This window comes from Pelobates fuscus, chromosome 7 (genome assembly GCF_036172605.1).
Source record: "Pelobates fuscus isolate aPelFus1 chromosome 7, aPelFus1.pri, whole genome shotgun sequence".
In the NCBI taxonomy this organism is placed as follows: Eukaryota; Metazoa; Chordata; class Amphibia; order Anura; family Pelobatidae; genus Pelobates; species Pelobates fuscus.
In genome coordinates, this window is record NC_086323.1 from 201,769,031 (window position 1) to 201,797,010 (window position 27,980).

A 27,980-nucleotide genomic window follows, 5' to 3' on the forward strand; every position below is an offset into this window, starting at 1 on the left:
AATTCTTTGTTTCTTTCCCCTTAGACTTTCATGTTTGCTTTAGGTCTTTAACTTTCTCATTAATTGAGAATAATTTTCCTTTGACATCCCCACTTATGCTATCCTCTCTATGATCACTTGGGTTAGGTGACTGTTATTTGCTTGATGTGGTTTTTACTGTTGTGTTTTGTTTATGGTAGTAACAATAACGTTTTTTGTGGTGTAATATGATGCGAGGACACGTGATGACGTCATCACGCCATCACATCATACAGAAGTGGACGGTTTTGCCGCACTTCCTAGCAATATAAGCGTGGCTTTTACAGTTTTATGTACAGGGGCCATTGAAGGGACTGGTTCGTCCCGAGCGCGCAGCCCAGCAGTCTTGGATTGACCGAGATTAAGCAGGACGTGTGTAGGAGCAACTCAGCATGGATACATACCCAGCATAGCTGTACGACATGAAGGGTTTCTGATATCAGATACACTCAGTGCTGGTTCCTCTGTTGACAGATCAAGGGACTTTGTCATAACTATTGGACATCCTACTACTATTGCTATTATTTGGAAGCCTGGCATTGCAATCTTCAATTGGTGAGATCAAACCAACTCTCTTTTTTTGCGTTTTTTATTCTCTTTTTTCTTTTTTCCATTATATATACATTGAACTGTTTATTTTTCAAATTTTGGCATATGTATTTTTTTGCAATTTTTTTGCTATTTAGATTTTTTCTTCTTTTTCTTTTTCTTTGGTGTCGTTTCTTTTTATATATTTTTCAATTATTTTTTTTGTTTTTCCACAGTTTTTTTACTTTTTTGCAATCCTTAGAAGCTTATGGATCATTCCTAATATATAGAACTATTCAGTTAGGGATCCACCTGAAAATACCTATGAACTGTTGAACTCCATTCATATTATGTACACAGATTGTAAATAATTGTACATATTCTGGGATGTATATACGATGAAGTTGGCAAAAATTATGAATTTATAAGGAGATCATCAGATTACTTACTCATGAATTTACATATAGTATTTGTATAATAAATTAACTTTTTTTGCATACACATTAATTGACTCCTAACTCTTTTTTATAAAATGTAGATATTGAGAGCGGTATTGAATTTATTGATATAATTTTTGTATTTTTTGAGGTTGTTATGGGGAACACCTCCAATACCAGCACCATCTAGTAGCAGAGTGCCAACACACATTGAAGTTTTTTTGTATACTCTTCTTCCCACTTGCCCATAAATAAGTTGGCATAACTTGGCGCGAATCTCGTCCTCATGGCGATACCTTCAATCTGAAGATAAAACTGATCATGACACCAAAAATAATTATGGGTAAGAATAAAAGCGACACACTGTATTCAAAAATCAATTTGTTCTTTCTTCAGTTCTGAATATACCGCTAAGGAGTATTGTATGGCCTCGCATCCCTGTAAATGTTCTATCACAGTATAGAGTAAGGTGACATCTGCTGTCACTAAAATCATATCCTCTGTCCAATTAAAATTAGATAAAAGATTTAAAATCTGGGTAGAATCTCTCAGATAGGACTTAAGACAGGAGACCATCTTCTGTAGATATTGGTCAACATATTCGGAGAGGTTGGCGGTGAGGGATCCGATTCCAGAAATGATCGTCTGCCTGGAGGTTTGGTAAGTTTCTTGTGAATCTTAGGTAGGTGATAAAACACCGGTAACCTTGGAAACTGAATATATAAATATTTGTATTCCCGTTCGTTGATGATGCCTCTATCTTTCCCTTGGTCAATATTATTCCAATTATTGTTCTAGTGGCTTTTTACAGCGATATAACAATTATATTGCATTGCATGAATCAGTTTTTGCACATACTGTTTCTTTTGCCTTACAAGGTTTATATCTTTTCACTAAAAGTATATAACTTGTTTATTCCATATATTCTGCCTATAGCAGTTTTTAAAGGTATATACACCATACGCATTGGTTTCTCACTGTCTCTTTATAGAGATAGCGTTCTCTTTAAAGAATTTTTATCACTTTTTTTTCATATTTATTACTTATATTTCCACATTACCAATTTTTGCAAGTCAGCTCCTGGATCACGTACACTGCACTTAGGGTGCATTTCAGACTTTGTAGTCTATTTACTTAAATGTCCCTGTGGTCTTGGTTATGTAGGTAAGACCATACGTGCCCTCAAAGATCGGGTATCCCAACACAAAACAACTATCCATAACATGACCTCTGATGCACCAGTTGCAAGACATTTTAGGGAAAAGAGACATAATGTGTCGCAAGTACTTGATAGGGTCCCTCCACTTACGAGAGGAGGTAATAGGGAAAAGATGCTCCTCCAAAAAGAGGTGCGCTAGCTGCACCTCCTGGACACAGTGTCCCCTCATGGTCTCAATGAGAAGCTTGAGTGGCACTGGTTCCTGTAGATGCATCCAGCTTGTGCCCGCTTCGGGAGGTCTCCTGGATCTGGGTATGTATACATATATTTTCTTATATTACCTTGTATTTGCATGATCCTTTTTTATTATGTCCCTGTATCTCTCTGTAGATAGTTCCATCTTTCCCTGGCACACTGTACACTCTCCTCCCCTTTTTGGGGGGTGCTAGATTTATAGTTAGAGGTTTGACCTGTCTTTTTTTCTATTTGGTTTCACCTGTCATTCTGACAGTTTCACATTTTTTCTGTACTTTGACTTGTAGTCTTCTTTAATGTGTGGCTGTCTGGCAATTTTCCAAGTCCCCATAAGCTTTTCTGGAGCTTTATGCTCCTTATTTACAATTTACTGCTTGCTCTTGTTCATTTTGATGAGTGTTTCGTTTTTTTCCTGCTAGTATTATAAGCTTGTGCTCTATTTGCATTACTATACAGACAGTGTCCTGTTTACTGCTCCGTTTCCTAGCAACGGAATGCAATGATGTCACACACAATGGGCGTGTCTGCTGACATCATCACACACAGACCAACTGAACCAGGAAGAGACGAGAGACTATGAACATGCTGGAAACATGGAGATTGTCAGTTTCAGATGCTGTTAATTTGCATTATTGCTTGTGGGTGGCACTCTTTTGCATGTGAGAATTTCTTTCAGTTGTATATATTGTCTGTACTGCTTGTGCTGATGCTTTTCTTTAGAGATAGCAGATGGTTCTGTATCAGTAATCAAATTCCATCCCCTATTTAATAAATTAGCACAAACACGTATATCATCATTTTCCTCCATTTTAAATGAATCAAGAGGGGGGGGGGGATTGAAAACTATTCACACCAGCTGCACACTGTAACACAATTATCAATCTTGGGGTATTATTTGGAAACAATTCCAACAACATATCATTGAGTGGTTTTTAACCCATTCACTTAATGAGGTTGGCATCCAGATCAAAAGACCTCTGGTGGCTACCACATCACCAAATTGTATTTTATTCATTTTACCTTCAAAAACACTCATATTGTAAAAAGGTCGTCTCTTCTGATCAGATTTAGGGAAAATGATTAAAGATTTGTCTAATTTGAGATTATCCATCTGACCCCTTCCTTGCACATTTCCCAATTTCTTTTCTATTTCATCTCTCCCCGGCCCATTTTCACAACTTAACCTCTATGCCATTTCATTATCAACTTCCACTTTGAAAGTAAAATCAAAATTTGTCTGATTTGTGTTTTTCCACAACATATCTGTAGCATCCCCCAATTAGTAATCTGTCTTTGCAATTTGCCAAAATCAGTAACATTTATGGCTAATTCCTAACATTGGTGAGGCATGGTTTTCGGGGTTCTGTCCAACAGATCTGTCTCATTCTTAAGCATTTCTTTCATTATATTATTAGGTTTAATTTCTTAATCATCGCTAAATCTTTTCAACAACCGCAGAGTCTTCTGAGTTTTTGTGTCAGCTAATGTTGCATCAAATGCACTATCAAAAGAGAGCTTAGGGGCAATTTCCCTTCTGTTAATTTTTTTTTGTGTTTTTGCTAGGGGGGCTAGGGAAAATAATTACACTTTGCAACAACACATGTTTTTCAGTTGTTTTAACAACACATCTCATTTTTGTTTCAATGTACTACAAACATAACAATTAACTGCCTTTTTAAGTTGACACCATTCTTGCATAGAATCATTAGTTTCAAGAAAGCACTTTACCAATAATGCACATTTTCGACTTTCCTTTTTAAAACAATTGCTTTACTCAATATCCCTTAATCTGTCTAACAATTTCAATAACCAATCATCCCAAACATTTTCAGTATTAACCCCTTTTACAGACCGATCGCTGTTACATTTGGCAGCAGTCTTTTGCAGCCACTTCATAATTAATTTAATAACCAGTTGAAAATAATTGTTTAACAAAAGCAATATATGTATAAGAGCAACTTTCTACAGATGTGTTTTTTTCATCCTGCTCACCTCTGACTTCACATAGTAACTCTGGGATGTTAATGCCATGCAGCTTCAGTCATGGGCGTCCGCAGGGATTTTTCCAGGAAGGGGGAGGGGGGGTATAATTGTAATGACAATAAGCATACTCACATGAAGACACAGACAATCTCTGTGGTGAACAGAAGCTCACCACATGCTTTTGGTTGGCCTGCTTGCCAGCCCCCCGCCAATAGACTATGGGCCAGGTCAGCGCCTGTAAAGCCCCGTATTTTATCCCCCCTGGTTTGGCACTTTACATAGAACCGAAGGCTAGCACACTGGCGGCCATTCGCATGGACCAAAACCGCAAATAGACTTCAGGGGGACATAACCGCGAATGCCCTGTAACTATTTTGGCATGAAAACCTTGCGGTTCCCAGTCGGTCCCCCAGCGGCACTTAACCGTGATTCTATGGAACTGTTTTGGGCATGGGACCATGCGTGCGGTCTGTCAAAATGTGACTTCAATAAAATTCCTGAACCTCTGAACTGATCTGGGTGATTTTTTGGATATGTTGGTCACCCAGATCAAGTCTATCAGGGGATGTAACATTTGTGGAGATCTTATGTGTTTTGGGGTACTTTTGGGGTTCTATAAAAATGTTTTTTCTGCCTGAGGATAATGGAGTTAATGCAGTGTGGCAAAAGTAAGCTCACCACTGGGTTTTGGAGGGGCCTGTTTGCCAGCCCTTTGCCCCCAAGAATATGGCCCATGCGCTAAAACTTTGTTTTTAGACTGTGAAAAAGGCTTGTTTGTGCTTTTTCCCTATGTGGTTGGGTAAATGGGGTTTACCGAACAAACTGTTGAACAGCCGGATCACACGCAAGTGGAGTTTGGAGCCAATTTATCTCCCAGGCTGGTGTTCAACCGCCAGCTAATTGACGAACGCCTGGGTGGTCGCCGTTCGTATAATCGTATACATGGCGGAGACCACCTTGTTTAGCCAAAAGAGGTCAGCGGTGTTCATGGAACTCAAATCAGACACGCGACGGCATGAACAGCGCTGAACTAACCCTTCGCCGGAACTTCAACAGGAGTCGAACGGCATTCGACAATTGCAACGCCAGGTAACATTGGCTATTTGCACAAACGGCTCCCGTTCGTGCATTTGAACTGCATTGGAACTATGTGAAATAGACCGGCCGCACAGCCTAATTCTCTGGAACTGTTTTGGGTATGAAAATGTGCATGAGGTTGGTCAGTCAAATATGACTTCCAGGAATTTCCTGAACCCCTGCTCTGATCCGGGTGATCTTTGGATATGTTGTTCACCCAGATCAGGGGCTATCAGGGGATGTCGGATTTATGGGGATATGTGGTGTTTTGTGAAAAATGTGTTTTTTCTGCTTGTGGATAATTGAGTTATTTACAGTATCTTACTCAATTATTTCCCAAGCAGAGGGGAGGGTTTGTGTACATTATCTGGGAGTGTCTAACTGTACAATACTGTTGTGATTTCTGTCCAGTGCTCCACAAGGTCCACCTGGGTGGTAACCTTGTGGGGAAAACTGTATAAAAGACAATAAACCCTCAGATCTGCTGAGTTCCTGTTTTAGCCTCAACATAGAGCCTCGTCTCATGTGTGGCGGAAAAGGCTGCATCCACATTCGGGGATTGCTATACTCTGTATAGACCCATGGGCTATAATCACTAAGCTCTATCTTTTAAGAGCTTGTTCCTGCTTCACTCTCTGAAGGAAGAGAGGTTCACCAAATGGAGCCTGGAACCTTGTTGTAGGTCCAGGGTGGGTAGAGGACGGCGAGACCCCATCAAAGGTGCGGTGGTTCGTGGGATCTGCAGTGCTTATGGTGTCTGGTGTGGTGCTGATGGTCTTTGGTAAACACTAGGAACATCGATTGACGGAGGGTCCGTTACATGCAGTATCTGACTCAATTATCTACCAAGCAGAGGGGAGAGATTGAATGTTTGCTATGGGAGTGTCATGCGTTTAAACCCTATTGTTATTGGTCTGTGACTTTATTCTGTAGTACCCCACAAGGTCCATGTGGGCGTACCCCTTGCATGGGGATGGTCACAAAAGGCAAAGTGTGGCACTATTAAAATTAGTTTCTGCCTACCCTCAACATAGAGTCTTATCTCATGTGTGGGGGGAGCAACTGTATCTGCTCTGGGGATTGCTATATCACAACACTCCCCTGGGTTCTAATCTCTAGCGCTTATAAGATCTGTTCCTGCTAGACTCTCTGGAGTGGGAGAGGTTCACCCACTGAAAGCTGTATCCTGGTTTTGGGTCCAGGGTGTGTGGAGGACGGCAAGACCCCAGCCAAGCTACGGTGGCTAAGGGGCTACAGTGCTGATCGTGTCTGGTGGAGTGCTTGGAGTCCTCAGTAAGCACTAAGAGCATCAATTGGCGGAGGCACCCGGTCAGGGTGCCAGGCGATCAATCACAACCTCACTGACAAAAGCACATAAGCTCATTTGACATAAAAACACAAGCTCACTGATACACACAAACAGGTTCACTGACAGACAATCTCACTGACACACACAAGCTCACTTTAGAAAAGATCACAGTGTATTTGATGCGGGGTGTGAATGTGGGGGCAGAGCATAGAGGCACCAAATTGCTAGGGATTCAGAAGGGAGCCTCACAGGGCTCCTTGTGTCACTTGGCAGACTAAATGCATCCCCCCAGCACCTCCCTCTTTCTTTCCCTCCGACTGAACGGTCACAGTCCGATGGAAAATTACCTGTGGGGAGAGGACAAATTAAAAAAATGCAGGAGGCAAGTGCCCCCCAAACCCACCTTGTCCTACCCTGCTGACGTCCATGGCTTCAGTAAACATATGTTCCTCCTGCATCAAGCAGGTTACTACCACTCGTTGCAGGGAACAGTTTGACTTTTTCTACAGTTATCTTCTTGTAATCTTCTTGCAGCAAAATCTTTTTAGATATTCATCCAGTAATAAATCAGACTTAAATCTTTCCCATGCTTTTTCCACCATTAAATGTAGGCAGTTAGCTACTCCTGAGATGTTTGTCACATCAGAGTTCCAATAATCGAATCAGATTGTCTTGCAGCCTTAAAATTTATATTTAAACATACACGACATCCAAAAATAAGAAAGTGTTTGCACACGTCTACCAATACAGCAATATGTATGCACTTCAAGTTAATATCCATTTTTGATGTTAAGTATTGGTGGTGAATATATATCTGCAAAAAGCTTTTATATGTCCAAGAATTCAGTTAATTAGGAGGCGTACACATGAGGATAAGGCTATTTGATTCTTTAAAATATGTGTAAAAAGGGCTGTGGCTTAATAACCATTCTATCCAATGTATGATTAAAGCAATACATTATAAAAATTGTTAACTTTTTGTTTTGGTTTTTACTGTATGTATTGGGCCTGATGTGTACCATGGTCGTTGCTGCCGCCGGAGAGTAATGGGAGTTTGAGCGCAGAACTTGTTTCTGTGTATTTATAAAAATGGTTATACTTGAAGGGAAAATATAATTTACACAAAGGATTTTACTATATATGTTTAAAGGAATTCATTCTGAGAAGAGGCCCTTCTTAATACACATCGGAGTCTGGCCTGCAAGGCCGGTTAAAGGTTATAATAACAACGGGCCTCCATCAATCTATCTGAACAAGAATCATATATTTTGACCATTGACATACAATGGACATATGACCTATAAATTAATACTAGATTACTAGGTAGGGACTTTCAGTTCCTGTATACGAAAAATTTTAGTATTTGCAACTAATTCAAGAATGATAATCACATTAGATCAGATATTTTAAAGCTCATTAAATATTTTTCAGAAGGCTGAAATTTGACTCCAAATTATGACTGGCTGATTTGAATAATCCCTATGTATTTTTAAACAAATGGAGGTCATTTAGTTACCTCCAATGGCCATGAGAGGATAAGCCCACCTGCCAACGTCAAAGCAGACCCCCCAGATGGGTCTTAACTAACCATTCACCTTGCTTCCTTGAGCCTCTGGCAAAGATATCTCTAATGAGACAGAAAGGGCATTTTTTATTTACACCCCTATATCTTTATTAACCCTTAATAGGAATGGGCAGCTGCATTGTAACAGAGCTGTGTGATACAAAAAATGGATACAAATGCCACTTTCTGTCTCAAATTACCTAATTTACATTCTTCAGTCAGAGCTCTGGTCTCCTATTCCAGTTCCAATTCATATTCTTGTTGGTATGAATAATTAGTAAGTATGTGTGTGCGGTTTACATTTATAAAAATAAGATATAACATCAAAAGGTATTCACAGTGAGGGACATGAAATGAAGACATAGTAAGACATCCACATTGTACCCTACCTCAAATAGCAAAGGCATAATTGGTTGTATACATTATAACTTGACGTTCGGGACGGGATAAAACCTAAGATTAGAATCAGGTGTAGGAGAAATCCAGCTGGTGTGAGCGGGATTTTTAGGCCTATCATTGTGCGTATTACTGACTGCACGTTCAACCAGAGAGTCTGTATGCTCGTACAATCCCAAAATATGTGTCTGATAGTGCCTTTTTCTTTCTTGCATCTCCAGCAAGTAGAGTCTGTTGTGTGATATATTTTACAGAGTCTGCTCGGAACCATATACCATCTCATCAATATTTTGAAGTAGGCTTCCCAGTGTGTGACAATTTGAGGACCGTTTAGTATGGTTAATGGTCATTTCCCAATCGGATGTGGGGAACATCACTTCTAAGTCCTCTTCCCACTTGAGCATGTATGTCCGTTTGCTAGAGTCTGTGCTGACTATTTGTTCTGAGTAGCAGAGTGATAGAAATTTGAATGAGGGTGGTTTTTTATTGGCTGTATAATATTTGTGGCCCAGTTTGCTAAGTGATGTCGGGTCTATATATTCTATTGCCTTGGATATTAGGATGTGTTTCACTCTTAGGTATAGAAAAATGTCTCTGGGCGGTAGGTTATGGGAGATTTGCAATTCTGGGAAGGGACGTACTCCCTCTTTGTCGTACAGAGAATGTACTTAGGTGACACCTTGTTCCGACCAGTGGCGTAGGGGAAGGTCTGGAGAGATTGTTGAAAGGGCTGCTAAAGGTGCTAGAAATAGGAGTTTCTTGGGGGAGCATAATGTTGCACTCCATGAGATCCAGGAATTTATCAGGAATCTTGTGGTGGGTAATACAAAAGATGCTCTGGGTGTGGATAGTGACCATAGGAGGTTAGGAAGAGAGTGGATATGGCAGAACTCTGATTCAAATTGGAGCCAAACTGGTTTGGTTCTGCCTGTCATGATGTCTAGGCCTTGTGCTAGAGTTGAAGCCTTGTAATAGTTTTTTATGTTAAGGGGCACTAAGGCCTCCTTTCCGGAAGGGAAGCCAGAGAGAATGCAAGGATACTCTTTGTAACGAACCCTGAAGTGGTAGCAAGTGGTTCGTTTGATTTGAGCCGAATGGCCAAGAGTGATTATAGCTCGCCGTTCGGTTCTTTGCATCAGACAGTGAAATCCCAAAGACACGAAATCCTCTAGTACAGCTTTCCCCAAGTAGCAATCAGGTACCCAAACACCAGCCGACACATGGTGAAAGGTGTAACAAGAATGGTGTTTATTGAGACCACACAGGCTTTTATGGAGGTCCCCTTGCAGGAGGACCTCCCACAGTACACAAACCAAATAGCCAATCATAATGTACAGTTACAATTAAACACTCCCTTTCTCAGCCTGTGAGATAATGAGATAAGTTAAGGAATAACCCAATTATCTCCAGGCGAAGTGCACACATATTCCCACAAATGACATATCTCCCGATAGCCCCGATCTGGAAGAACATATTCAAATTTCACCCAGATCGGTTCAGGGGTTCTTAAAAAGTGTGGAAGTCTTAAGTTACCGACCGCACATGAGGCTCTTGCCCAAAATAGTTCCACGAATTCAGTGTGTGCGGTTGGCCAATTCCGAAAATGTCAAATAACTCAGTAATCCACGAATGGAGCCTCCTGGCTCATAGGAGCGATTGTTCCCCTCATACGAATACATCAAAGTACCGAGAAGTGCTCGGTTTTCCTAGCTGTTCGGAAAACGAAGATCCAGCGTTCGTATGTTTGGGACCGGTGTTCAGGAAGTCGAGTGTCCGATTTTAGTTCCAGACACTCGACGACCAAGTCCCGCTGTCTTTGTCCTAACAAACAAGATGGCCGCTGTTTTCTCTGCCACGTGGCATTCGGATATATGAATGGCGGCCACCCTGAGAGAGCGCTTAATTGACGGGCTCCTTTGAAGTCAATGGGACAGGAGGGTGGTCGGTGTTCGGTAGTTTCAATCTACCGAACCAAGGTTGCATAAAATAAATGAATGAAGTCAAATAAACGAATGCTCAGAGAAAACCACAAAATCCCGTCTGGTTTTCTTACACTCTTGGTGGCTTTTTTTTCCAGATATAGGCATTTATAGTGGATTGGAATCGTTTGAGGAGAGAGTTAGGAAGTGCTATGGGTAGTGTTCAAAATAGGTACAGTATATTAGGCAAGATCATCATGTTGATAGAGTTAATCCTACCCAACCACGATGTCTCCAACTTATCCCAAGTGTCCATTTGTTTGGATATGGTGGAAAGAACTGCTTCCTGATTCTCTTTAATAGTGTATGTTCTGGAGTGTGCTAGTTTGATAACCAAATAGAAATAGATGTCTTGCGACAATCGAATGGGTATTTTTCTTGTAGGTTGTCTCTAAGAGGTAGGCTTAGTTTGATGGGAAGGATTTTGGTTTTGCTAATATTCTTATAGTATGATATTTTACCATACGAGGTTAATGTTTTAAGTAGACGGGGAAGGGAGGTCTCTGGTTTTGACAAAAAGAGCATGATATCGTCTGCAAAGAGGGCAATTTTCTTTTCCCTTGCTGGGGATTGTAGTGCCGGGAGTAGGGGGTCATGTTTTATTGTTCTTACTAATGGTTCTAGGCACAGGATGAAGATTAAGGGAGAAAGTGGGCCTCCCTGTCGTGTACCATTAGTTATATGAAAACTTCTTGATGTAAAGCCTGTGTTGAACACCTTAGCTGAGGAGGATGTGTATAATGCCATTATGCCTGTGACATAGATTAATTTAAGCAAACAAATATGTTTAAATGTCTATCTGTTCCTGTCCAAATCTGAGATGATTAAATTGCGTATACGCAGAAGTAAATTCACACTGACACACGGAGTGTTAAGTTAAGGTTAAAATAACTTCGAGAAAATGTAATGGCATCTGGTTAAAAAGCGGGTATGCAGACCCTTTTAAAGGCAATATTACATCATCATTGAAAATCAAGATAACAACAAATAAACATCATTAATTGGTCTATGTGTTAAGTGGTAAGTTAAATTCCCTCCCATCTATATTAGTAATTGGCTTAAGGGTTAAGTGGCTAGTGGGGCATCCTCCCATCATGGGATGTCGTCATCTCTGACAGGGATGGGACATAAGATTCAGGCGCCATTGTTGCTTAGCACGAGGCTCGCTCGATGGGAGGGGGAATCTGGCAGCCAGCCATTTTGAGTACTTGGCACCGTTTAGCTTTGAGGTTAGTTTCAAGGCTTTTTTGTGGATGGACATTTCATTAGTGCAGTTTCTCGTGACCTAACTATGGCATACATTGTTACATATTACAGGAACTTGATAATTCCGGTGTTAGTCATATTCTTCTAGAAAATACATTCTCTGTCTAATATTCTAAATGCTGTTAGGAAAATCTGTCATATAATGAAGTTAGATGTAGTTAATGGAGAAATTTAATACAGGTTTTAATAATTCTACAACAGTCCCCCCTATGAAATGTTAGACACTAAAAAGATAAACTTTATTTGTTAGTTCCAGAAGACATGTTAGCCCAAAGGCACAAAACCCTATGAAGTAACGGTTCTTAAAGTCTTCTTAGTTCTTCAGAGGGACATCATAAAATAGACAAGCTTACATTACCATATGGACCTGTGTTATCTGGAATATAGGCACAACAAGTCATGGTGACAGGTAGTATTTTACATACACCCCCCTTCTCAGCTAGACTCATGTCTAAGGCCATTCTGTTCTGGAAGGTCATCTGGGATGTGGCCTGCAACTGTTCGGCCAAGCCCTGGAGGGCATCTCTGGTGTAGTTGACAAAACGTTGTTGGTTGCAATAGATATAATAAATACAAATTAAAATATTATTATTAGCAGTGACGGTTGGGAAAATGGACTCAAACTTTTCTTTAACTGCAAAATCATCTGGTACCCCCCTTGGCACACCTATGGCATCAATATATATGTATATATGTGTCAAACTTCCCTTTAGAGGGGTGCTCCTCTTTGTGTTCTGAAGCATGAATGTGGTGTGTCAAGTGTACCTTGTCATGTATTATGTGTATGGACATAATAACCTTGGCTAGGGCACATTTACTTATTCATCATAGTATTAAACCTGTCCCACGCTACATCAGTGTAGGTGGACTCGGATCATTTAGTCAATATTAATATCACCACAAACTCAGGATGGGCAGATAATCCTGAAGAAGCTTGGCGTTTGAATCTCTTTAGCTTCACGAGGTCTCCTTTTGGGGTCCTCGGCTTTCCATCGATGGCAGGTGGTCAGGCATTATTATGGCCATCAAACACCTACTTGTTGATATCTTTTTGTTTTCTAACAAGTAATATTTTTTTTCTTTAGAGTCAAAGGTTTGTCAAAATCAACAAATGTTACTTCCCATGTTGCAGAGAGAGTCTTGAATCTGGAACAGTGAATCCACTGAGTGATCTCTGCAACTTTCACAATGCACTATTGGGTATATGGTCTTGGTTGTCACATTGATGACCGGCTAGGCTTCTGGCCATCCTGACAAAATGTCTATTATAACTAGTGCATATTTGACCCGGCAGCTCTTTGGCACCTGGATATAGTCACTTGGATTCTTGAAAGGGATAGTGAGAGTTAGCTAGGTGCTTAGGATTCTCCTCCTCTTCTGCCTGAGCTGTCCTTGGCACAAATGACACAGGATCGGCAGTAACTGATGATTAGAGGAGTAATTCTAGGTGCTTCAGAGTATTTAGAGATCAAAGAGTTCATGAGGGTCTTGGATAGGTATAAAAATCCATGGGCCCACTGCCCAGTACATGTTTTTGGGTAAACAGAACTTGAGAGTGTTGGGAGTACAGCCCGTCTTCAAGGGTTGCCCCTTTCTGTTTTCCAGCTTTGTATTTCTTCAGGGTCAGCAGCTGCTTGTCATTCTTTCAGAAGCTTGAGATCTGTGGATAGGATCTACATGGTGAGTATAGAAGTTTCTTCAGCGGACACCCTTCTGTCCACTTCCCTTGGTGCACTTGTGGCTTGGTTGGCAGCTTGGTCAGCTGAGTGGTGCTTCTTCTAAATTCAGTTTTCCGTGGGCCTTTACCTTCAGTATGGCCACTTCTTCTGCAGGGGTAGGGCATCCACCAACTTCTTAATAGCCGTGCTATGCTTAACTGGCGTGCCAGTCGCTGTCTTCCAGATTGATTAAAAATCATGTGCCGCACCCAGGGCATATCTTGAGTCAGTGTAGGTATTGGCATGTCTTCCTTCAGGCATTTTGCACGCCACTGAGAAGGCTGTCAATTCAGCGTCTTGAACAGATGTGGGTGAGGAAAGTGAAGATGCTTGACGTACCTGATCTTCTGTAGCAACAGCAAATCCAGTATGGTACCTTTCTTCTTTATCCGCAAACAGAGTGGAGTCAGGATCTGGTAAAGCTACTGCATGCCCTGTTGAGAGGTGTCTTGTTTCTTCTTTCATCTGTTTAAAGCAACCATGAGGAGCAGTAGAAGAGGTTTCCTCACCTATTTCTGTGTGAGATTGGGGGTATTTGTCTTTCTATTTACAGTTCTCTTGCTGACCCCCCTCTGTAGAGAGCTGATATTGATTTTTAGTGTTTCATGTTTTTGTTCTAATGAGTCAGGTTCCTTTCATGAGATTTCTGGGGACTTAGTGAAGAAAACATGAGGGACAGCCACCTCCCAGTGATGATACAGGTGTCTTACTTCCATGGGTATCTGGGTCAGGACCGCACTATTTCCTTGAGAGTGCCCAAAACAGGTCTTTCATGATGAAGTGTACCTCCACCAGTCTGAATAATTTTTCGTAGTGTGGTATTCCCCCCTGGGAAGTGGCGGAAGAGTGGCCGGAACAACTTTTCTTCAAAATATAATGTTGTCAGGTAGAGGCAGAGTTGTCTGTGGGCGGAAATGTCTTAGAGAAGTAAGGTGCTTTGGCTGGATACAGTAGAGAATAGAATTAATATCATGAGGAGCAGGAATTATTAGGACCGGCACTAGAGGTGCCACACCACTGGGGGTGCCATATTGGATGTGGGCACAACTTGAGCAAGTTGAGGCAGGGTAGGCGTGATCGGGGTAGGGGGTGTGGCAATGGAAGGTACATGGGAAGTGGCAAGTGGCTAAATAGGGCGGAGTTGCATGGTAAGGGTAGAAAAATGGCCAGGCCATTTGGGCAGATGCCAGGGCGGGGCGCGGGTAGGGCGGAGGAAATGGGTAAGGAATAATAAGGGAGGAAGCATATAAAGGATATAGATATGGTGGTGGGGAGATGGAGGAATGAGTAGTGGATGGAGCGGGAGGGGGAGAAGGTGGAGTAGGAAGGACAGGAGAAGTAGGAAGAGGAGAAGGTGGAGTAGGAAGAGGAGAAGGTGGAGTAGAGGGAGGAGTAGGAGAGGGAAGAGTAGGAGGAGGAGGGAGGAGTAGTAGGAGGAGAAGGAGGAGGAGAAGAGGAAAAGGTGGAGTAGGGAGGAGTAGGAGGAGGAGAAGGTAGAGTACAGAGAGGAGTAGGAGGAGGAGAAGGTGGAGTAGGGAGGAGTAGGAGGAGGAGAAGGTGGAGTAGGAGGAGGAAAAGGTGGAGTAGGGAGGAGTAGGAGGAGGAGAAGGTGGAGTAGGGAGGAGTAGGAGGTGGAGTAGGAGGAGAAGAAGGTGGAGTAGAGAGAGGAGTAGAAGGAGGAGAAGAGGAGAAGGTGGAGTAGAGGGAGGAGTAGGAGGAGAAGGTGGAGTAGAGGGGACTGTAGATGAAGGGGAGGGATCGGTGGAAGGAGTAAGCGGGGTGGGCAGGTAAGGCAGCAGACAGGTGATGTAGCAGTGGAGGATACATCAGAAATCAAGACTAGGTAGAAATTAGGAGGCAGGTAGGATTCTCTTCCGCTATGGAGGCTGCAAATAGCCCATGTACAACAACTATTAACTGACCCTATGCTTTCCCTAGAGAAAAATAATAAAAGGCTAACATGCTCATCTTGTCTGAACAGGCCTCGAACGCTTCACTCCGTGGGTGTCCCGCAGTGGCTAACCCACTACATCTCCCACACCAGACTTGTGCCCGTGGAGACAGACGCTATCCCTGACTCTCGTTCTTTATTTTATTTATTTATTTCTAACATCTCAAAATATAATTCTTACATACATCACAAATATACATTATCACAATTTTATGTCTCGCAAAAGGGATAAAACTTATTCTACTCTAGACAGAGAATGTATTTTTAAAACATACAAAATAGACAAATAACATTGTCTTCTGCGAAATAAATGGAAAAGATAATGGAGATTTTGTTAAGCATTATAAACAGCTATACATTAATACACTTTCTTGTTTTCCAGTTTCTGGCTGTTAATGACAATGTACAATGTAATAGAGCAGCAGGAAATGCTAGCAGAATGCTTGGTTGCATAGGGAGAGGTATTAGCAGTAGAAAGAGGGAAGTGCTCATGCCATTGTACAGAAGCCTGTGTTGAACACCTTAGCTGAGGGGGATGTGTATAATGCCATTATTCCTGAAATGAAGGTTTGAGGGAATCCGAAGGCTGCTAAGGTGGCTTCCATGTATGCCCAGTTCAGGCGGTCAAATGCCTTTTCCGCATCTAACGCCATGAGAACCCCGCTCTGCCTGTGACGGTTTGATCAATCCATTAGATCCATAAAATTTCTGGTATTGTCCCCTACTTGTCTACAGGGGACAAATCCTGCCTGTTCACTCGATATTAAATTAGGTAAGATGGGTTTGACTCTGGAAGCAATTAGTTTTGCGTATAGCTTCACATCTGCGTTTAGTAGTGATATTGGTCTTTAATTACTGCAGATTGTTGGTGGTTTGTTCAGTTTGGGCAGTGTAATAATGTATACTTCTAGCATTTGAGGTGGGAATTTGCCGGATTTCTGTATAGCATTAAATAGTTTCGTTATGTGTGGAGTCAGTTGAGTTACCAATTTATTGTAGTAGTAGTTTGAGAGCCCATCGGGACCTGGAGCCTTGTGTTTGGGAAGGGATCTGATGGCCTTTGTGACCTCTCTCCTCAGTAAAGGGGGCATCTAGAAGTTTGTTTTGTTGTGGTCTTGGGAGGCATGACCTTTTGCAAGTAGGTTAGCACCTCTTCGTTATTGGCGGTATGCGTGTCCTTGGTTTTTTTTAGATTGTAAAGGTCTTCGTAGTAGAAGGACAATTCATCTACTATTTTGGTGGGATTATAGATTTTTGCGTTCGATTTAGACATAATACATGGAATTTTGGTTTGGAAATATTTGGATTTTAATTTGTTGGCTAACAATTTCCCTGCTTCATTTCCCATGCTGTAATAGGTTTGTTGAAGTTTTTGCAAGTTCATAGTATACTCTTGGGTGTACAGTTGTTGGAGGTCAGCTTGCGTGTTAGCTATTTGTTTAGATGTAGATTTGGAGTGGAATTTCTTAATGAGTTCCCCTCTGATCACTGCTTTGTGGGCTAACCATTGGGTTTCTAATGTAGTGTCCTTTGTTGAGTTATAAGAGTAGTAGGTAGATATAGCTGTGACGAAACCAATCTCGCCACATTGTTTTGGAGGAGCCTGGTTGCCCGCCTCCTGCCCTGCGACTACGGCCCCTGGACATATTGCTCTATAAAAACTATATTTGGGCATGTAATAATGTATATGGCTGCTACTGGCCCTTTAAAATCATCTATGAACAGATTGGGACTTTTGGGACTACTGTCCCTTTAAGACTGTGAAGCATATTCTAGTGTACTGCCTGTAATATTGTATATGTATTCATGTGTTAAGTTTAACCTGGGTGATATGTATGCAGCATTCATCTGATTGTTCGGTAGAATCACTCCATTCATTATATTGAGTGAAACTACCAAACAACCAGACCACCCAGGAATAAGTGTGCCTCCAATTACAGTTTGCAACAATGTTGCAAACAGGTAATTGGCAATCCATGTAATGTATGCTTTGTCCTCTGGGTGGCCGCCATTCGGGAAACAAACACGTGGCGGCGGCCATCTTAAACTACCGAACAGCGGTGTTTTGCCGTCGAGTGTCTGGAACTAAAATCGGACACTTGACTAGGCAAACACCGCTGAGCCCTCCATACTTCCAGAAATTCGTATGGAAACTACCGAATGACCCGCCGTTCGGTAGAAAGAACCCCACAAACAAGGGAATTCATTCAAACCCTCTCCAGGCTCTATAACACAGGCAATTCGTCTGTTTTCATTCCCTTGTTTGTGACCGACCGCAGGGCCAAAATGCATGGAACTGTTTTCGGATACTTTACCCATGCGGTCGGTCAAATCTTTGGAAACCCATATCTGCCGAACTGTTCATCCGAATGACTTGAATTTTGGATATGTTTCCCCCCTGAATAAGGGCTATCCAGCGATGCTGGATTTAAAGGTGTACCCCCTGTTTTTGGGGTACATCCAGAACTTGGCTGGAAAAGTGTACCGGATAATTGGGTTTAATGTTATCTGAGGGGAGGGGATGTGTGGGCTGAACCATGTATGTGATTGGTTATTTTATGCCTCCCCCTGGGTGTGGCCTGTATGTGTACTCATGTAATAAAAACCAGGCTGGGTGCCCAGCACCTCAGACCACTGCTTGACCTTCAACACGGAGCCTTGTCTCGTTCTTGGGGGGATTCACTGTATGCTGTTGGAGATTTGACTGCTAGGAGTGTAAGCTGATGTCTGCTTTTCCTATTCATCTGCTAGCAGCTATTCGTGAGGTTCCAGCTTGGAGTGCTATTGTATTCCCTGGTATGCAGTTCGTGAGTTTTGGTGCTTTTACAGTAGCTGTGCCTTGTTTGGGAAAAAGGGGATTATCGCCTAAACCGATTTAACCCCTCATATGCTGAAACGGTCCGTAACAATAGCTGATGCTACTTTTTGTAGATCTGGGCAGTCAAGAATGGTTTCATTCAATCTCCATTTGCCTCGGCCCTTGGCTGGGTATGGTACTGCTATTGTGATCACTATTGATGCATGGTCTATTAGGTGGTTTTTGAGGTGTGGAAGTGTAGATTTGTCCACTATGCAGATATCTATTCGTGTGTATTTCATGTGTACCTGTGAGAAGTAGGTGTAATCCTGCACTGTAGGGAATAGGTTTCTCCATGTATCGTAAATATCATGTGAGTGAAGGTGTGAGAAAAGTTTGCTTGCTTGGACTGAGGATTTGCTGGGTGGTTTACCCTGTGTGCGTTGTATATCGAGCAAGGGGTCTTGGGTGCAGTTGCAGTCCCCGCAGATTATCACATGACCTTGTTTCATGGATGAGATTTTTTTAATCGCTTTATTAAGGAAAGAAAATTGGGCTTCATTGGGTGCAGTAAAATTGCGTTGAGGCCTATATATGGCTGAAACAGTTGCCACTATGTTAGTGGGATGTGATTCGAACAAAGGCAATGCATTAATGAATATTCTTCTTTGCAATTACATACAGTTATAGAATGACATTTTTACTATGTGTCAGCCATTATTATATCAATGAATATAAGCAAATATTAATTGTGAAGTTGGTGACAAGCGACTACATATAAAGACATGGCATTACATTAACTTGGAGAATATACCCAAAGTGGCCGTCCTTGTTAGACAGAGATTCGTTGCACCAGAGTTTATGATCTTTTGGCTGTGGCTCCTGTGATCCGCCACTCCGCCTGGGCTCTTCTTGGGGAAGCCCCGACCGCTCTTTGCTGGGGGGCATTAGAATTGTTCCACAGGCCCCATTCTGTGAGTAACTTCATACCCTCGATTGGGTCATTCACCACCTGGGTTTTTCCCTGCCTCCAGATCAGCAGTTTGGTGGGGTAGTCCCATCTGTAGGACACATTATTGTTCCGTAGTGTTTTAGTAATGGTGATAAATTCTTTGCGTCTCACCATTGTGGCTGCTGATAAGTCTGCAAACAAAGCGATGTGTTGATGGGGGACTGGAAGCATGGGAGATTTTCTAGCTGCTGCCAGGAGTGTGTCTTTATGGGCAAAGTAATGGAATTTGATGATGACATCTTTGAGGACCTCGCTTGACAAGCGCCTTGGATGCGGGAGTCTGTGCATACGGTGGAAGTCCCATACGGAGTCAGGTAGGCCGGGAACCAGGATGTACGCTGTAAGAGCATCGTGGGACACATCATCAGGTATGCCTTGGAAATGGACATTTTGTTTCCTTGACCTATACTCCATGTCTGCTAGTTTTAGTTTTAATGTGTCGTTTTCCTCTGATGGCCTCTGTACCTTGTCTACCACTTTATTATGGGCTGCGCATATTCTTCCGTTCTATTTTCCAAGTGGCTGGTTCTGTCTCCCAGGTTGGAGAATTCTCTTCTCAAGTCTCCGTCAATACGGTGGAAGTCTGCTCTGATCATGGATCGTAGCTCTTGGAGCATTTTATGAAGGCTACGCTCCGTGACTGGAGAGTTGGAGTACTTGGAGCTGATTGACTCGTAGTCGGATTGACTGCCCGACATAGCCACTGTATCGTCATCATCTTGGGACTCTTTGCAGCAGTCTTTTTTCTTTAATTTTGCTGTTTCTTAGAGTATCAGTTGCTTAGAAGGTGACATGGTGCCTTTAGCCACTTCTTGTAGAGATTACAGATTGCTGTAGATTAAGCAGTCAATTTTGCTTTCAATAGTTTATCAAGTTGATTTTTTTGTCGGAGCTCCTAAGCCATGCGACCGCTCTCACCGGAAGTTAGCCACGCCCCCATTTTTTTTTTTAAAGCTGGGACCCAGAAATAGTGATCCTACAAGTTGCCAGCAAGAGGCATGTGTCTTGGTTGGAATCATGCATGTTGCGGTTGCCTCCGGGCTAGCTGGAGGTTGGACAGCTTGGATACCCTGGTACCCGATGTTGGAGAGTGAGAGCTCTGCTCCGAGCTGCATTCAGCGATAAATCCTGAAAGTGTAGAATAACCCCACTAGCTACGGTACAGCTAGGATAACACCCTTCCCTACAAAACTAGTTGAGGCTGCGATTTGAGGGTAACACGAACTGATTTAATGGCACTCATGCATGGCAATTTATATGATCTTTCAGGCCCCTCTGGCCCTGATGGGACACGGGACAATGCAATGTCCCAACCAATAGAAACACATAGCATTGTTTGAAAACTGCTCCTCCCAGTTTGGAGATAATGGGTTCCAATGGTTATACTTATCCAATTATCTCCAACTTTCACACTTTAATACATAAATAGTACGTTCCACCAGTCTCTGGCTAGCTCTGATCTGAGCGCATCCACTATACTGATTGTGCTCCGATCTCACGAACGGTTCAGTAGAGTTATAACATTATAGTTTATTCGGTGAATTTGTATCCGAATGAAGTGGGGTTATTGACTTTCTGTAGCGGGGCTCGTGCAGTTTTCCTGCCACTTATAGTTACAGGGATTTTCCCCCTCGGACCTGCTGAACCCTCGATGATAAAAAGATGGCCCCCGCCTCGTGTTCAGTATACGAACGGCGACCACTGGGAAACAGACAATTAGCTTGAGGTTTACCGCAGGAACCCCACTTTAATTGGGTCCACACATCAGATAGTGGGTGGTAGTTGTTCGGTAGTCCTTTCGTGCTTTTTTTGGTTAATTGTATCTGTATGAAGGCCACCCTGCGGCCAGTCAATTAGGCTGCGGTTAACCACAAACCACAGCCTCTGGGTGGTAGCGTGTTCATTAGTCCATTCGGTACCTTGCAAGGTGACTAAGGTTAAGTGGCGGCAAAGGCCAAGGGCTGGGTGGTCAGTGGTTCGTGAGCACGAATGAGGGGCTAGGTTCATTCATCTGTTATTTATGTGAAACATATCCAGGCATCAATACAAGTAAAAGGCAATAGTAGCAAAAGAGGGTATAAAACAGGGAGAGGATGGTTCTTTTGTAGGAGAGAGGGGCTTCCGTAACAATGCAAATTTAAGTCATGCTAAACAACCATATTCGTTGAAGTGTATTACCAGTGGAACAGGCTAGCTAGTATACTCTGTAACTTCCAGAACATGCAACCAAGTGGAGCAGAGTTTGCGGTGCAGGTTAGGCATCTACGAACAATAGCATGGGGGTGCCACAATACCAATGCATCATATGTACATTGACTGCTACTATCAAAGTTACTATTTGTAGTGTGAACCTGAGGGAAAAAAATAAATCACAATTGAAGATATTTTATTTCTATATTAATCCAAATATCATTCTAAAATCACCTCACCTGTGAGAGTTCTCTGATGAATGACAAGCTCTGATTTACTGGCAAAACATTTCCCACATTTACTACATAAGAAAGGCTTCTCTCCTGTGTGAGTTATCTGATGACAGACAAGATTTGAATGTTGCCCACAACAATTTCCACATGTAGAACATGAGAACGGTTTCTCTCCTGTGTGAGTTCTGTGATGACTGACAAGTGCTGACTATTGCCTAAAACATTTTTTACATTCAGAACATGAGAGCGGTTTCTCTCCTGTGTGTTCTCTGATGTATAAGAAGATTTGAATGCCGCCCAAAACATTTTCCACATTCAGAACAGGAGAAGGGTTTCTCTCCTGTGTGAGTTCTCTGATGACGGACAAGAGCTACATTTCTGACAAAACATTTTCCACATTCAGAACATGAGAACGGTTTCTCTCCTGTGTGAGTTCTCTGATGTCTAAGAAGATTTGAATGATGCCCAAAACATTTTCCACATTCAGAACAGGAGAAGGGTTTCTCTCCTGTGTGTGTTCTCTGATGACGGACAAGATGTGAAAGTTGCCCAAAACAATTTACACATTCAGAACAGGAGAACAGTTTCTCTCCTGTGTGAGTTCTCTGATGTATAAGAAGATTTGAATGCTGCCCAAAACATTTTCCACATTCAGAACATGAGAAGGGTTTCTCTCCTGTGTGAGTTCTCTGATGACGGACAAGAGCTACATTTCTGACAAAACATTTTCCACATTCAGAACACGAGAATGGTTTCTCTCCTGTGTGAGTTCTCTGATGACGGACAAGATCTAAACTTGTGACAAAAGATTTTCCACATTCAGAACATGAGAACGGTTTCTCTCCTGTGTGAGTTCTCTGATGTCTAAGAAGATTTGAATGATGCCCAAAACATTTTCCACATTCAGAACAGGAGAACGGTTTCTCTCCTGTGTGAGTTCTCTGATGTGTACGAAGATTTGAATGATGCCCAAAACATTTTCCACATTCAGAACATGAGAACGGTTTCTCTCCTGTGTGAGTTCTCTGATGATTGACTAGCTCTGCATTTGTGACACAACATTTGTCACATTCAGAACATGAGAACAGTTTCTCTCCTGTGTGAGTTCTCTGATGATTGACTAGCTCTGCATTTGTGACACAACATTTGTCACATTCAGAACATGTGAACGGTTTCTCTCCTGTGTGTGTTCTCTGATGACGGAAAAGATGTGAATGTTGCCCAAAACATTTTCCACATTCAGAACAGGAGAAGGGTTTCTCTCCTGTGTGAGTTCTCTGATGACTGACAAGCTCTGCTTTACTAAGAAAACATTTTCCACATTCAGAACACGAGAAGGGTTTCACTCCTGTGTGAGTTCTCTGATGACGGACAAGATCTGGATTTGTGACAAAACATTTTCCACATTCAGAACACGAGAAAGGTTTGGGGTGTATGTTTACCATCTCCTTTATGAACATACAGGAATCTGACAAAATGCTTGATTTTTTTAGAGTTAGACTTGGTTCTGTTATTAATAGATGTCTTCATAGCCTTGCTTAATGTACTTTTGTTCTTGTCACCACTCCTGACAAATACACCTGAAAGAAATATACTGGGAGTTAAAGGAAATTGCTATACTTAGAAAAACAGACAATATTTGCATAATATTTAAGAAATATGACCATCAGGTGTCAGTGATTGCGAAGAAATCAAGTATTTTGTGTGCAATAACCCATTCCCTAGCTAAATTGTGTATACTCCTTTTTACTTTAATTTGCTTTGCAAAATTAGATTTAGTCCATAAAGCCTCACGTATCTGCATTTATGCTAGAGGAACAAATTACACATACTGTGTATATCACATACATTCTAAACACATGCAGCACATAATTTCACTGTTATCCCCCTACCTCTGCCACTGGAAGGCTGTGCCAAGTATCTACTACTCCCTCTAGCACTTAAACTAGAAGGTTGTGCTAATGAAATTGTAGTACATACCTAGTTTGACCTGCCCGTGGAAATGTACTGGGATGTAAAGAAAATCTGTCTATAAAATTTATTGTTTACCATACTTAGAAAAACTGACAACAATATTTCTATTAATGATAAGAAATAAGACTATGAAACATCATGGTGATTGAGCAAGACCATAAAAAAATAATATATATATATTGGAAGGCGTAGCCTGAAGTTGTGGGAGGGGTTACCCGGCTATTTAAACTCAGGCCCCCTACACCACAGGGCTGATGCTGCCTGGTTCATTTCTACTTCCGGTTCAAAGGTCATCAACACAGACTGCCTAAAACTCCAAACAAGCTGGTCTGGGCCTACTGTGGCTCCCACGCCGATCAGACCAAGTTTTTCCCTGCTCCAACAACTCCCATCCTGCTGTCCCAGCCACATGCGGTCAGAGACTCCCACGATGATCGGACCAAATTCGCCCTGCTCCAACAACTCCCATCATGCTGTTCCAGCCACATGCGGTCAAAGACTCCCAAGCCGATTGGACCAAGTTTTCCCTGCTCCAACAACTCCCATCACGCTGTTCCAGCCACATGCGGTCAGAGACTCCCACGATGATCGGACCAAGTTCTCCCTGCTCCAACAACTCCCATGATGCTGGTTCCAGCCACATGCAGTCAGAGACTCCCACGCCGATCGGACCAAGTTCTCCCTGCTCCAACAACTCCCATGACGCTGGTTCCAGCCACATGCGGTCAGAGACTCCCACGCCGATCGGACCAAGTTCTCCCTGCTCCAACAACTCCCATGACGCTGGTTCCAGCCACATGCGGTCAGAGACTCCCACGCTGATTGGACCAAGTTCTCCCTGCTCCAACAACTCCCATGACGCTGTTCCAGCCACACGCAGTCAGAGACGACTCACCTCCTCTCCAGAACTGGCCGTTCGTTATGAGACCCCTTACCAGCTTCCCAGGCCTTTTCCTGGACCAAACCTCGGTGTCCAGCAAGTCTGGGTACTTTCCAGCCACATAGCTGACCTCTCACCTAACCGCAAGCTTCCGGGTCAAGTCATTTGTTTCCTGTACCAGTCAAATCCACTAACCGTGAGTCTGCCTGTACGGGCCAAATCCATGAACACACAATTTGTTCACACGTTTACGTTCTTACATACCGTCCATTCTGGAATTTTTCCCGTTCAGGACTGAAGTCGGTTCACCTACTTCTGCCTGCTCTTTGTTCCATTCCTATTCGCTAGTTTATTTTCGTCAAATTTCTACCAAACTAGTCTCCAGTCTATCTCAGTTACATGCTTCCATCTAGCGGCCATCACAATCATTGCACCAATTCGTTAGTTTTACACTGTTCCCTGATACATGAAATGTCCAGGTTCTTTTTTTGAAAGTATTTAGCCTGCTACTAGTTATCCTTACATGCCCCCTGTAGTTCGGTTATGTTTGCTATATTTCTTGTTATTATTTACGATTGTGCACGGATATGGTCAGTTTCCCATTACTAATTCGGCTCTGGTAAGCGTTTAATATTCACTACGTATATTGCATTACCATCATGTATCGCATATGTCTTATGTTATCACTCATGGACTTGGTACTGTTCTGAGGCAGTCATCAAGATCACATTTGCTACCATGTGCTATGGCCAATCTGTATACTTGCTCCCATGATAGGTATATTACTTATTTGGCGGACGACCACCTATTCGCTAAACCTTTTTTGTAACCCGCCACACTCCTATGTTCAGTATATGTATAGTCATGTTCCCTGAGACAAACCCTAGTGTTCCAGGCTTTACCATAGCATCATATGTTCCCCCTGACTCTACGTCAAAATAATCACGTATTATGCAAAAGGTTATTTACTCATCGCTGCTATATTCTACTCAAGCAAGTTCATCATCCTAACCGACCTTTGCTATTCAGGCATAGTATCACCAAACTTACAGCAAATCCACTCCTAACTGTTCTATGTTACATCAGCCAACGCTGGCACGCAATTCCTCTGCCAGGCCGTACACAGGCCCACGCCCGGGGATCCTTAATTCCCCACACATACACCCCCCTTCCCATGCTGGCACGACCATAATTAAATATTCTAAGTCCTACCGGGATAGTTCAAAACTGCCCTCATAGCTTGGTATTCCATATCCCCCTATATGTATTTTAGCTAGAGAAGTCACAGTACCAATTAGCGGTCACTCATGACTCTGCCTATTCCCCATTATTGTCGCAGTATTGGTTAAACACTCCCCATGGTCTGTGGTAATGGCCTAGGATCCTCACCCTACTCACTTATAGGGATATTTGATTTATGTCCTATGAATCTTGTACCCACCATCGTAGGGTCAGGATTCTAACAACTTTGTCCTCAGGTTACCTATTCATATACCTATCCTCAGGTTACCTATTCATATACCAGCCTCAAGAACTACCACCCCGATTACGTGTATTTCGTTCACAGTAAGTCAAGCCCAATTCCAGTTCCATCTTGCCTCCCACCATCATTTCCCTTTAGGTTCTCCAATATCTCATTCCTCTGGCAAGGAAACCACATTCTACCCCAAGCAAGGTATGTTTACCCACCTCGCTACTACCCATCACCCGTCTCATTCTCAGATCCAGTATGTCAACTGGCGGCCTGGTTCCCAGCTACGCCAGTAACTAGCCTCATCATTATCAATTCCGTGAGACCAACACCCATCTTCATCCGCATATGGAGGTATACGCCCCTTGGCCCTCTCCAGGTTACGGGTTAGGGCCTCACCCAGCATGGCCTCTTATATTGACTCTTTTTACAGTCCCCGAGAGGCCAACGTTCTTGCCACACCTTTCAGTGGCCCTTGCCCACTAGGCCAAATCACATGAAGTCAAACAGTTGATATCCACTCTACTTGCCTCCATACATAACATCAACGATGGACTACAGAGACTGGAATCTCCACAGGCACTGACGCACATCCCAGCCGCAGGACTCCCAAATCCCTCTCATGGTTATGTTATCCTTTCAATCCCACCCCTAGCACATCGGTTTCCATTTTTACTCCCTCGTACTTTGTGTCCCTGACCATACGCAAAGACATTTGTAAAGGTTAATTTAGTCTCCTTGCTGATTGCCTCCCACGATGTCTTAGAGTACAAGTCTTACTACTACGATGATCTGTACGTCGTTCTATACACCAGAATCCCAGACTCAATCAGAAACTCACTATCCCAGAATTCATCCTAGCCTTCAGACTTTCGTGACGTAAGTGGCTCTACTTCTCCTCACCGTAGAGAAGGTTTGCTCTACTTCTCCTCACCATAGAGAACCTCTGTCCGCATTAATAGACCCCGCAACACAATCACGTTGCTTAAGAAGGTATTCAACCATATTAATTACCCACCCCTAGCTTCAACGCATGGATTTCCTCTAAAGAATTCTCCCAGCACTATGCAAAAGGGGTTGACCAGAGCTTGGGTGGGAAAGACAGACATTTCCTATGCCTCCAAGCTTCTACCTATTCAGCCATCCCAAGGGCATGTTCATGGCATTTTATGGAGGGATTGTCATGAATTTCCACACGTGTAACTTTTAGAGCAAAGAGTAACCCCAAGCTGTCTGTCTTATTTGCTAACACACTATGTTGACTAACACTCAATATTAGCGAATGTCCTGCAGTCACCCGTTATCTTAGATAACTTCCTCGCGATAGAACGTCCTCACTCCGCTCTGGTTAGTATTCACAAGACGATGGCACTTTTCCTCACTATGGGTTCCACTTTCACAAACTGACCTTCTTAGGCATTCATCTTGACACTAATAAGCTACAGAACATGTCCACCTACAGAGAAGGCACAGTGCATCGGAGTCCTGGGAACCTTTCCTTCTGAAGAACAAGTGGGGGGGGGGGGGGGGGAGGAGAGAATGGATCTACAGTCCTACTGGGCACATTGAAGTTTGCCATGAGAATTATTCTGCACATTTATTTCCCGACCGCTGAGTCTACTTCCCACCGACAGTTGCATTCTGGCACAAGTTGTAAGCAGACCTACACATATGGCTCAGGTTCATACAACATTGGAATAGGAGGCCAGGTTATTCCCGCCATTTCTCATCATTTCCCAGTTACATGGACCAATGCGTCCGCACACACTGATTTCACAGCCAA

The 27,980-nt window shown here is 42.7% G+C and overlaps 1 protein-coding gene across 1 annotated transcript in view; it reads right to left on the reverse strand.

Annotated features, from left to right (window-relative positions):
• LOC134569296 (zinc finger protein 850-like) overlaps positions 1-27,980 on the reverse strand; it is a 349,196-nt gene that overhangs the window by 47,096 nt on the left and 274,120 nt on the right. The window contains exons 4-5 of the mRNA XM_063428215.1: positions 23,110-23,220; positions 22,159-22,992 (exon numbers count right to left, since the gene is read on the reverse strand). Of these exons, the coding sequence (XP_063284285.1) occupies positions 22,159-22,992; positions 23,110-23,220 (945 nt within the window). The remainder of the gene's footprint in view (positions 1-22,158; positions 22,993-23,109; positions 23,221-27,980) is intronic.